This window comes from Carcharhinus amblyrhynchos, chromosome 12 (genome assembly GCF_965287045.1).
Source record: "Carcharhinus amblyrhynchos chromosome 12, sCarAmb.v2.hapA, whole genome shotgun sequence".
Lineage (NCBI taxonomy): Eukaryota > Metazoa > Chordata > Chondrichthyes > Carcharhiniformes > Carcharhinidae > Carcharhinus > Carcharhinus amblyrhynchos.
The window spans coordinates 56,107,130-56,120,501 of NC_137335.1; the positions used below are offsets into that span (position 1 = coordinate 56,107,130).

General features: G+C 41.2%; 1 protein-coding gene across 1 annotated transcript in view; it reads right to left on the minus strand.

The window, feature by feature from the left end:
• Positions 1–13,372, minus strand: part of LOC145350995 (TNF receptor-associated factor 5-like) — a 54,700-nt gene that overhangs the window by 9,886 nt on the left and 31,442 nt on the right. Inside the window, exons 4-6 of the mRNA XM_080200560.1 lie at positions 11,961–12,062; positions 5,889–6,050; positions 4,305–4,382 (exon numbers count right to left, since the gene is read on the minus strand). Coding sequence (XP_080056686.1) covers positions 4,305–4,382; positions 5,889–6,050; positions 11,961–12,062 — 342 coding nt within the window. The remainder of the gene's footprint in view (positions 1–4,304; positions 4,383–5,888; positions 6,051–11,960; positions 12,063–13,372) is intronic.

Sequence of the window (13,372 nt, forward strand, 5' to 3'; positions counted from 1 at the left end):
CCAAACAGATGTTGGACTAGGGGAATTTCACAGTAACTTCATTGCAGTGTTAATATAAGCCTTTTTTGCGACTAATAAATTAACTTTAACACAATGTTCCATGGAGATGATCTTGGAATGGGAGTTATTAAACAATTTAAGGATTAAAAAAAAATTAGCATTGTAGGACTCATATTAGGTGAAAGGTTAGGGTTAGTCTGATTGCTAGAAATTGTAAGCACTTAGCACTAAAATTTACTAATAAAACATTTGACATACAGATGGAAGGGAAATGTTTCACATTCATACTGGATGCTTCATAGAATCCTACAGTGAAGAAAGAGACGCTTAGGTCCATCGAGTCTGCACCTAGCACAATCCCAACCAGGCCCTACCCCCATATCCCTACATATTATACCCACTAATCCCTTTAACCTATGCATCCCTGGACACTAAGGGGCAATTTCTTAGCATGGCCAATCAACCTAACCCGCACATCTTTGAACTGTGGGAGGAAACTGGAGCACCTGGAGGAAACCCACACAGACATGAGGAGAACATGCAAACTCCACACAGACAGTGACTTGAGCCAGGAATCGAACCCAGGACCCTGGAGCTGTGAAGCAGCAGTGCTAACCACTGTGCTACCGTGCCGCCCAATACTAGAGCAATGGCTCAATACTAGAGCATGGCTAATGCTACTTAAGAATTGTGCTGATGTTTTCAAATACAACTCTGAATTCTCTTTCATGCTTTGGTGAAAGCAGCAGTTTAACAATGGAATACCATTTGCAGAGATTCTCATCAGTGAGGTGATTCAACAGCAAAGTGCTGAGGCACCACCCGATGTTTTACACAGGAAATACTCATCAAATGATATTGGCTTAGAATTACAATCCATCCCTTTCAGTTATAAGCACAACTATTAGTGAGCTTAACAATAGGTCTACCAGTCTGAATGAAAGAGGAAGACAGTTTGAAAGAGAATGAGGAAAGATGTCAGATGGGTCACTGGATAAATACTGTGTGTTGTGGTACTTAGCAGTAAAAAGCAGAAAAGCTTAATCCTTGGTCTGTGCAGATTTAGTCATTCTCAACCAGGGAGGTGAAAGGTTACTACAATTGGTTTCTGCATATCTTGTTCATGGACTGTGCTAACAAAGTTGTAAAGAGTGCCTGGTACCCATGGAAAAGCACACAAATAAAGGTCATCACTGTAAGAACATCACTGGAGAATGTTTACTTCTGAATGTTTGTATTCCCTCTATTTCTACTTCTAGTACATATCAGGCACAACATTCTTCTACCTCCATAGCCAATGTTAGACAGGCAGAATTCACGCTTCACTTGATCGGAACCCACCCGTGTTACTGGGGTCAGATCATTCCCACGACCTCAGCATTTCACACAAGCCAAATCCCTGCCAGGGATCTGCTCCAAGAATGAAGGGTACAAATGCAGCCATAGCTGCAGGCTTAAGATGGAAGGAAGTAGCAATAGCAGGTGGCGGTGAGCTGTCTTCTTGAAACACTATAGTCCCTGTGAAATAGGTACATCCACAGCACTGTTAGGGAGGGAGTTCCAGGATTTTGGCCTGGTGACAGCAAAGAAACGGCGATATATTTCCAACTCAGGATTGTGAGTGACTTAGAGGGGATGGCGGTGATGTTCCATGTGTCTGCTGCCCTTGTCCTGTTGCGTAGTAGCAGTCATGGGATCAGAAGGTGAGTTCCTACAGTGCATCATGTGGATGTTGCACATGGCTGCTGCTGTTTATCAGTGATGGAGGGAGGGAGTGTTTGTTGAAGGGGTAGCAATCAAGTGGCCTGCCTTGCCCTGGATGATGTTGAGTTTCTTGAGCGTTGTTGGAGCTGCACTCATCCAGGCAAGTGGAGAATATTCCATCACGTTCCTGACATGCCTCATAGATGGTGGACAGGCTTTGGGGAGTCAGGAAGTGGGTTACTCACTGCAGGATTCCTAACCTCTGACCATTTCTAGTATTTAAATGGCCAGTCCAGTTTAGTTTCTGGCCAATGGTGACCCCTAGAATGTTGATAATGACGGATTCAGCAATGGTAATGCTGTTCAATGTTAAGGGATGATGGCAAATTCTTCATTATTGGAAATAACTATTGCCTCATACTTGTGGTGCAATTGTTATTTGCCACTTGTCGGCCCAAACCTAGATACTGTCCAGATCTTGCTGCATTTGGATATAGACTGCTTCAGTATTTGAGGAGCCATGCATTGTGCTGAACATTGTGCAGCAAATATCCCCTGTTCTGACTTTATGATGGAAGCAGGTCATTTATAAAGCAGCTGAAGATGGTTTGACCTGAGACTCTACTCTGAGGAACTCCTGAGGTGCTGCCCTTGAGCTGAGATGACTGACCTCCCATTATCTTTGGCCTACCAGTGGTGAAGTTCTCCCCGAATTCCCATTAACTCCAGTTTTGCTAGGGCTCCTTGATGCCACCTTTGGTCAAATGCTGTCTTGATGTCAAGGACAGTGTCACCTCACTTCTGGAATTAAGCTCTTTTGTCCATGTTTGATCCAAGGCTGTTATGAGGTCAGGATTTGAGTGACCCTGATGAAACCCAAACTGAGCAGCAGTGAACAGGTTATTGCTAAGTGTTGTGGTAGCTAGCAACCGAGCAGACAGCAGTAGCAATGAGAATGGGAGACTGTAGCAGAGGGAATCGTTAGGTGAGAAGGGAGATGGCTAGAATTACATGGGTGTGGGGACCATCCATCTGATCTGAACATAGTGGCAGAGAAAACCAAGTCAACCACACGTAAGTATAATCAACAGATTAGTGCCATCCAGATTTGAGGCTCAACTAGAAGTGATTCAAGACGAAACCACAACGCAAGACAAGTGAAACCTTAGAAAAAACCATGAATTAATAATAGCAATAAAATGAAATGTTAGAAGAAATAAGTGTGACACAGGAAGTGCATGCTTCATGCATGATTTCTGATATATTGCTAACAGGTCTTCCATCATACTGCTGATGGTGATGCAAAGGATGTGATTACTAAAGTGTGACAGAATACAATGTGACATATGGAGGAAGTATGTGCTATATTCAAGGCTTTGAAAAAAGGATATCGAAGAGATCACAATTTATGTCAAACTAATTTTTTGTTCAGAGTCTTTAATTGAGTAGGTTACACAGTGTTGTAAGACTTGTTTTATAATTTGAGCGGAATTTGAAAAACTAATTAAGAATTCATAATCTATAATATTCCAGAGTAGAAAACTCATCCAAGTCATGTTATTGACTACAGATGGATATAGACAGATTAAGTGAATGAGCAAAGGCTTGGTATATGGAATACAGGAAAGTTTGAAATTATGCAATTTGAGAGAAAGAATAAAAAAGCTGACTCTTATTTAAACAGAGAAAGACTGCAGAAAGCTGCAGCATAGCGGGATTCGGGGGTCTCCGTGCATAAATCACCAAAAGCTAGCATGCAGTTTTGCAGATAATATGGCAGGAAAATAGAATGTTGGCCTTTATTTCAAACGGAATGGAGTATTAAAATAGGAATGTCTTACTAAAACTATACAAGGCATGAGTTAGACTATACCTGGAATACTGTGAATAGTTCTCGTCTCCTTACCTAAGGAAAGATATACTGACATTGGAGGCAATACAGAAAAGGTTCACTAGGTTGATCCTGGGTTGGAAAGATTTTCCTATAAAGAATGGCTCAGTAAATTGGGCCTGTATTCAGTGGCGCTTATAAGTATGAAAGGTGATCTTATTGATACGTATTGGATTCTCAGGAGGCTTGACAGGATAGATGCTGAGAGATTGTTTCCTCTTATGGGAGAGTGTAGGGCCAGAGGGCATATTCTCAGAGTAAGGTGTTGCCCATTTAAAATAGAGATGAGGAGGAATATCTTCTCTCTGAGGATAGTGAATCTGTGGAATTCTTTACTGCAAAAGGCTGTAGAGACGGGGTTGTTAAATATGTTCAAGGCTGAGATAGACAAACATTTAATCAGTAAGAGGTATAGGGACAAGAAGGACAAGTGGAGTTGAGGATTATTACATTAAATCAGTCATGCTCTCATTGAATGGTGGAGCAGACCTGATAGGCTGAATGGTCTACTTCTGCTCCTACGTTGTATGGTCTTATTGGAGTTTCTGTTGCAAGGGAGTTTACTGCAACTGTATTTGGTGCATTTTGGTGAGGTAGACTGAGACCGACTGAAAAATATGGTAATAAAACCAAAACAAAAACATTACTGATATTCATTTAATTCATCTTTATTCAAACATACTATTTTTGTCACCTAAGTATTGCTCACCTCACTTCTTAAGAAACGTTCGCCACAATTGTACGTACATTGAATAGGATATTTTGGACATGCAATGTCTTCGTGCTCCTTGAAAAACAAAAATATAAAACTCCGTAAGTAACAACAAATTACAACTATCTGAAGTGATAACGCGTATTGACTATACTTCCTCATTATTGACTGGATTTCATCATGCAATTAGCTCCATCCTTTGTCATCCAACTCCAATGGAAAATGCTGCATCAGACTCTTTGCAGATGACTGCTGAGTCTATGGAGCCAGTACTGAAGCAACGGGTGACTTTAGCCTTCTGGAAGACTGAAACAGTCTCATCAAATGGGACAATATGGTATGATGGTATGAAAGTCAACATAAAGAGATGCAACATCATGTGAGTCAGCCATACTAGAAGAATATCAGTACCAAGCTGTACAAGGCAAGATTCCCTTCTTGGTGTTACTAAAGACTGTCATTACTGAGGAATCCGCATTCAAAATAATGTAAAGTGGAATGGACAAAGTCAACAAGGCATCCAAATTGCTTGTGTTTGTGAAAGGGAACTTCCATCACTCTTCAACTACAGTGAAGGAAATGTCAAGAACAATTAAGGACTGGCGTAATCTTCCATAAGCCATAATCACCATGCCCCCTAAGGCTTCATTTAAGGAAAATCTGTTGAACTTTGTGACCATTGACTGTACCCATTGTGCACTTTCTGTGAAAACTGCCTATAGGCAAACTACAGAGGGAAACCTTATCAAGTATGAAGGACCAATCTAATTAATTTTTGGTACACACTCCCAAAATTGGACCTTTCTTCTCATCCCCTCCCTCACCCTGTTCTGCCTCTACTTTCCATCCTAATTTCTTTTGTAGTGTTAAACTATGCAGACTATGGAAGTCCTAAGGTTGATCCCTTGATCGTACTAATTTAGCTGACAGCAACAAGATATTGCAGAGGCTTCCCTCTTTTCCATTTCATCCAGTAACCCTTCTGGAAAGCTTTGTTGAACACATTATTGGGCTGAGGTTTGATGGCTGAGTAACCCATCAATGCGTTTTGCTAAAGGAAAATCTTACATATATGTAGCACCTTTCACAATGTCAGGACAGCCCAAAATACTTTACGTTCTTGGATGGGTACTAGATATCAGGAACAGCATGTGAAAACAAGCCCAGGCAGCTGGTCAGTCAGGGAAATAAGTATTAATTTTATCCTCTATCAGACAAAATAATGGGCTGGATTTGATGCTTCCCCCCTACCCCACCAGCTAGTTTGAAGGCAGGATATTCATAAAATCTAGTGCTGTACCAGTTAAGGGACTTATCTCACCCCCAATCCCACGGGCCTGCCAGCCTGACCCTGGTCTCAGCCCAGACTTATCTCTACATCTGAGTTCCTTTTAATTGGAACTTCCTGTAGACCCAGCAGTGTCCATCGCTCCTGTAATACATTACACTATGGTGGGCAGGCTCATTACCAACTCTTCTGCCAAGCACTCAGGGACCAAAGTACCCTGTAAAACCCAGCCCTGTGGCACACTCATAGACTGGCCAACAAAATAACTGATTCCCCTTTGAATATCATGTTACCTTAATGTTTTTATAGATCAGTTTCACTTTGCAATATTGGCAGGCTTCTTCTCTATATTCACACACTGTTTGCAAATGACCAGTTAAATCCTTCCTTTGTAAGATAGCATCACAACCATAAATGCATGGTACAATTTCAAACTGGCATTTTTTAAGGTGATCCTAAAATGATAAGAGAAAAATATTACCATTAAATCACAGACATTTGACTTGGGAAACATTTTATATGAATCAGGAAGGGAGATGTCAGTGCAAGTGAATGATACCCTTTTCATTTTCAATACCTAATATCAGTAACAAATACACGGAAGGTACAAAGAGCCTGCATTAAATTAAGCTGCTATGTTCTGCTTCAATAGTTTGCCTTAGCCCCTACCTTAGATGAATACTGCCTACTGAATCAGGGTAAATACTTCCATTTTCTTCTGAACAATTCTGAGATAAATATTCCAATCTTGAATGAAAAATAACTGGCTCCAAAAGCACAGTTTTCTGATATATGATCCCAATAAATGAAAGCTATGCCAATTTTTTTTTGTTATATTTTATCTGTGTTCTTAAAGTTTGTGTTAATAAAAGCTTCCTAGTGGGTTAATGGAATCACACCTGGAGCGAAACATTTTAGGCTGGCACTAATGCCAAAATCCAAAAAATCTGGGGTTTAGGCTGACTTCATAATAAACCTTGGAGTTTCTGATCTGGTCCCTAACACTTAGCATAGTGAATTGTACCAAAACCTTGGTATGTGAAATGGACAGGTATTGTGTTAACTCTGAGCATTCCTTAGCTCTGCCCTTTTCTTCTTGAACTTTTTTAGATACAATAACAAAGTGACAAACTTTATGGTATATTTCAAAAACAGTGGGCCAATGAATGAGAGGTGGAGTTTAATTTAGAGAAATGTGAGAGGATGCATTTGGTAGATCGAATCAGGGCAGGATGGATAGGATAGAGGTGGAGAGACTCTTCCTGCTCAGAAAGGACAGTAGGACTGGGGGCACAGCCTCAAGATAAAGGGGGGGCGGTTTAGAACGGAGTTGAGGAAGAATTTCTTCACTCAAAGGGTGGTGAATCTCTGGAATTCTCTGCCCGTTGAAGTGGTGGAGGCTACCTCGCTAAATATTTTTAAGACGCGGGTTGATGGGTTTTTGATAAGAGAGGGGATTAAGGGTTATGGGGAGAGGGCGGGAATGTGGAACTGAGCCACGACAGATCAGCCATGATCTTATTGAATGGCGGGGCAGGCTCGAAGGGCCAGATGGCCTACTCCTGCTCCTATTTCTTATGTTCTTATGATGACCTACTCAATTAATGGTAGGGCGTTGGGGAGAGTCAGAGAACAAAGAGATCTAGGGGTACAGGTTCATAGCTCCTTGAAAGTGGAGTTATAGGTGGACAGAGTAGTGAAGACATTTGGCATGCTTGGTTTCATTGGTCAGAACATTGAATACAGGAGTTGGGACTTCTTGTTGAAGTTGTAGTAAGGCCACTGTGAAATACTGTGTACAATTTTGGTCACCCTATAATAGAAAGGATAATATTAAACTAGAAAGAGTGCAGAAAATATTTACTAGGATGCTACTGGAATTGATGGTTTGAGTTACGAGGAGAGTCTGGATTGACTGGTGTGAGGGTTAGGGGTGATCTTATAAAGGTCACCTAGATATGGTAGATAGACAACACCTTTTCCCAAAGGCAAGGGAGTCAAAAACTAAAGGGCATTGGTTTACGTTGAGAGGGGGAGAATACAAAAGAGTCCAAAGAGGCAATGTTTTCATACAGAGTGGAGAGTGTCTAGAACGAGCTGCCACAGACAGTAATAGAAGTAGGTACAACTTTGTATTTTAAAAAGCCTTTAGACAGTTACATGGGTAAGATGGGTATAGAGGGATATGTGCGAAATATGGGCAATGTCAGCTTAGTGGTAAAAACTGGGTGGCATGGGCAAGTTGGGCCAAAGGGCCTGTTTCCATGCCGTAAACCTCTATGGCTCTAAAAGAGACTGAGTTGTGTGTGAAATCAACTGGATATTTGGATGTTCCCCATTGTGTATTCTGTTCCTACAATAGGCACTGCCAGTGCATTTTAGCAGCTATCTAAATGTTATGCTGCCCATTCACAACTCTGCGAGGTCATAGGTGTGGAACAAGACACCATTAAACACAAGCAGTCAAGGTTGCTAACTGGCATTCTTCTGCAATGAATTTCATATCAATGGGGAAAATCTGACAGGGCAGTTGGTAGAAAATTCTTGGGCAGAAAAGACCACTGTTTGTAATTTTTCTAAGATGTTAATTTCTTCACATTAGCAGCAGTTACTTTGACTCTGGGGCAAAGGGAAAGAACAAAATGAGATAATTGCTTCCAGATACTTTTGCTTCATCTGATAATGGTTCACACTCATGGACCCAGAACTATATTTTTGACATTTTAATGTTGTGGATCACAGCATAACACCAGCACTAAATGATTTAGTATAAAGATAAGATTGGAGCAGAATTTCAGCCAGCAAGTAGAAATGTTTGCAATTTTCAGAGGCAAGTGGGCGTTTGAACATTAAACACCAAATAGATTCATGGTAAAAACAATACCAAATGGAATGAAGGGGAATGCAGCTAGAATTGATAGAGTCATTGTTGGAGGAGAGAAGGCACAAAATGAGCAAAAGAAAGTTTATTCGTCTTGACTGAAGTGATGTGCAGTGTTTCACAAAGGCCTGTGGGGGGCTGGTATTTATCTTTTAACGTACACATAAACATTCCTGGAAACAAAGTCAAAATGTGATCATGACACCAAATGGAGGTTGCATGGTGAATTATGGTGAGAACCAGATAAGATGCATATACACAGCCAAGATAAACAAATGGGCAGTAGATACAGTTCAATGTAGAAGATTGTGAAGTTACACTTTCTGGAAGCAAGAACATGGAACACACCTTAAAAGTAAGATCTTAAGTGGGGTAGGGGAGCAGAGGAAGCGTGGTGCGGTCACACAGATTACTAAAGGTAGCAGCACAAGTAGAACATGCTTTACCAAAGGAAACAGAGAAGAAATGGTGCATAAAAAAAATCAATGATAAGATTTGTGAGATTATAGTTAGACCACAGTTAGAATATTATCTACAGTTTTAGGCATTCATTACAGACATAGTTTAAGAGTAATAGAAAAAGTACTGCTTAGATTTCCTTGGACAGTATCAGCAGCTACAATTGTGAAAAGAAAAACTTAAGCAAGTTTAAAGAAAAATAAGAAAGTTAGCAGTCAGAAAATGGCAACGTGCAAGATTACAAAGAGTTTAAGATCAGATAAATATAGAGGACCTGTTAACAATGCTTAGCAGGATGTTAAGAAGTGAGAAGGATGTAAAAGTAATACCAGAAAGCATTAAAGGACAGGTTAAAAAAAATCTTTGTACAGTAGGTGGTTAGAACGTGTGGACGGTTTGATGAAAAGTCACAGTCCCCATCAAAGAGTTCAGGAGTCACAAGTGGTTTATTGAATAGTGAAAATTCTTAAAAAGCACACCTGAGCGGTATTATCACCAGACTATTAATCCAGAAACTCAGTTTATGTTCTGGGAACCTGGGTTCGAATCCTGCCATGGCAGATGCCGGAATCTGAATTCAATTTAAAATATCTGGAATTGAGAATCTACTGAAGACCATGAAACAGTTGTCGATTGTCAGAAAAAACCCATCTGGCTCACTAATGTTCTTTAGGGAAGGAAATCTGCCGTCCTTACCCGGTCTGGCCTACATGTAACTCCAGATATATATGGTTGACTTTCAACTGCTTCAGGTAACTAGGGCTGGGCAATGAATGCTGGCCAGCCAGCAGCAATGAATAAAGAAAAAATAATTAGTAGATTGCCCCTACTCTATGTGGCCTCTACTCATTCTCCTATTCACGCTGTATTCCAAGGGGAATACCTGTTATTGATGCATGTCTTGTTTGCTCAAAAGTATTTGGGATAGGACATTTAGTCCTTGTCACACCTCTCCCTGTAAACTTTAGTAACTTTAAAAAATTCTAGAAAGCACCAACAACTTTTACCATTGTAGCAACAGCCTGAAGAAATCAATCAAAAACTAACACCAAAGTGGTTGGTGATTCTTTTTAACCATTGCTACTGCACCTGTTTTCAGCCATTTGTGATTCAGAAAAAGCATTACCTGGAGTGCTGGGTTTCAAGATGGCAACACCGGTGTTAAATCACCATTACGTATTGATTGGCATCACAAATATGGTGGCACAGTGGTCAGCACTGCTGCCTCACAGCGCCAGGGGCTCGGGTTTGATTCCCAGCTTGGGTCACTGTCTGTGCGGAGTTAACACGTTCTCCCTGTGTCTGCGTGGGTTTCCTCCGGGTGCTTCGGTTTCCTCCCACAGTCTAAAAGATGTGCTGGGTAGGTGCATTGACCCGAACAGGCACCGGACTGTGGCAGCCAGGGTAATTTCACAGTAACTCCATTGCAATGTTAAGCTTACTTAAAAATAACATTTTCTGTGCTGTGACATTCGATGAAAATCATGGGAGCTCAATGGCTGTAATGTCCAGGGGTGGAGACACCAGGACATGATTTTGACCTTACCTTAGCTGTCAGCGTAAACGGTGACCCAGGCCCAAAATCTTGTGAGAGTCAGAAAACCAGATTCTAGCCAGCAAGATTTTTTTTCCAATTTTCCACACCCCTTGCTGGTGACCTGGTGAATCCCCACCCTCATTTCAATAAATTGCAATCAAATTAAATGCAGTTAAAAGGCTTCACTGTAATATGTTCCCCCTACCCCCCAACAATTGAATATTCATTCTTCGCCGAAGTGACGTAATGTCAAAGTTTATAACAGGTATTTAAAAACTTGAAGTAGTTGACGGGAAACCGCCAGGGGGTGCCAAGGTCAGTATAGCCCCCAAGGAGATAGGGACTTGCTCAAGCAGTGACCTGGTACTGCCCCCCTGGCAATGTCACCCTGTGGTGATGCTGGCGTTGGACTGGGGTAAACACAGTAAGAAGTCTCACAACACCAGGTTAAGGTCCAACAGGTTTATTTGGTAGTAAACGCCACTAGCTTTCAGAACACTGTTCCTTCGACAGGTGAGTGGAGAGTTCATTGAATGAAACAATGTCACCCTGACCAGGGACTGTCAGGGATGGGCCCTCTTGGAAGCTGCATTGGGAGGGACTCCCCTTATGTGGGGGACCTGGGGGGTGGTGGGGGCAGTCTGATGCCTGTGTGGGTGGGGAGGGTGGGGCTGTGCATGTGTGATGTGCAGTGGATTTGCCCTGATTCTTTGGCAGGGTGGGGGGGGGTGCGCAGGAGGGAAAATCCCTATGTCCATGAGGGGTGGAGGAGAATTTATTTCAAACGCAGATCAGAGATGCCCTCTCGAGATGGTGTCCAGATCTCTGTGGAGCCAGTGTTGCTGGCTGTATCAGGCCCCGCCCTGCCAGAGTGACATCAGAAACTCTGTGCACAGAGTTCCAGAAAGTCTGGACAGAAAACTCCGCTGTGCAGCCGGAGAGATACATGCTGGTTTTCTCGCTGAAACTGACTCTCTGATAAAGTATCGTAAGATTCCACCCACCATCTCAGTATTGATAACAGCCAAAAAGAAACTGACAGCACAGAGGACCTGGCCACACAGGGACAAAGCTTAATGGATATGGAATTTGGAATTTGCTAAATAGTGGAACACACAAATTTCAATGACACAATTATAAAGCTACAGCAGAGTGAAATATTCTGCTAGATTACAGTAACACCATGAATGGATCTTAGAAGATTCCCATACCAGTTATTAATTTCAGTTAGCTGTCAAGGATAAGACATTATTGTAAAATGCTTTCCTAAATTTTAGAAAATAATGAGATACAGTAAAAAAAATCAGAAACACAGACACATAATTAAATATTTGCCATAAGAAAGGTGGGTGTGATTATGTTGTTTGTAATGTGAAATACCAATGAAACAAATAGCAGGATCATACTTAATATGTCTGCAGATGTGAAATAATACGCAAAGCTACAGTAGGTTATGAAAGATTGTACAAGCTCTTTTACAGTACTTACCCCTAAACGTCCAAATGATTCTTTTACGTTACAATCCGGCGCATTTTTACAGTACACCATCAAATTCCAAACTTCCCTCTTGCAGCAATTATCTCTAAATATCTTTCAACAAAGATGTATTAAGTAATATTTTGTCAAAATGCTTAACATATTTCAAATAAACTCTATGACAAAAATAAATGTCCAGAAATGTGCAGTAGCTGAGTTTGCAGCCAGACTGGAGGGTGAGTTAGCACTGAATTCAGATGATGTATTCTACCCAGAACAGTGACGTGTCTTTCTCTTCCATTGTTAACCGGTCAGCTGAGGATTTTCTGTCTTAATTTCAGTTTTCTATTATTAATAGCTTTACTTATTATGTTCACCTGTCCTTAAGCTGCACTTCTGACTTTCAAAGCAACATATATAATTCTGATACAAATTTTAATCTTGGTGTGTGGAGCAGAGACTGTGTTTCCTTATTCTAATTTGATCTGAATGAATGATAGGTAAATGTCCATCTTTTTGTTCCAGAAATGGGAAGATTTTGAGGAAGATATTGAATGTGACAATCCTCCTGCTAAACGGCACATATTCTAAAGTTCACTTATACTGCTAAACGTTCATCGTATCAAATAGTCTACAAAGGTAAAACAATAAAGTAGTGATGGTCTGTAGCTCCAAGTTCAGGCACCAAGTTTAAATAAAGGGCAGTCAGCCAAGCCTAAATAAATTACACCTTCCTCTTTCATACATCTATAAAACTCAATTTCAAACATTGTTCAGAGGCGATAGTAAAACAATTATCAACAATTCGACATTGCTTTATCTTCTCATTTATCTTTCTTTACCTTCCCTATTCTCAGCTCTTTGCAAATGTTGTTGGAGCACAGATTCAAGGACAAATCCACAACAGCATAAATTTGGCATCAATGTCTGGACACCTAGACTGACCCTCCCTTGGGATCTGGTTAAATAGGGTAGTTACAGCCATGCCATCATTCTTCTTGAAACCATTCCAATTACCAACATGATCTACGTTTTCCCATAGTATCCCATTTCCATGCCTGATGGAATCTTTCTTCATAATTTCCTTCATGGTACGAAGCACTTCACTGGGCATAAAGCATTTTATGGTATCAGATGGCTGTGAAATGCTCCATATAAATGCAATTGTTTCTTTCTGTACTGCTATGTAAAGTTAATTGAGTTTCTGAAATAGTCGGGGGGTCCAGTGATTGGGCCGCAGTGGGTGATGAGAGCCACTGTTGTGGGGTTCACAGGGCTGGCCAGCAATCAGGAGGCCAGCAATGCGAGACCACTGCGCATGTGCCGATCTTGGCATGTGCAATGGCCCGCTCAGCGAGCTGATGTGAGCCTCTCCAGCGGGGATAGGCTCTGCTCCTGAAATTTAATAACATTCATGCTGGTGG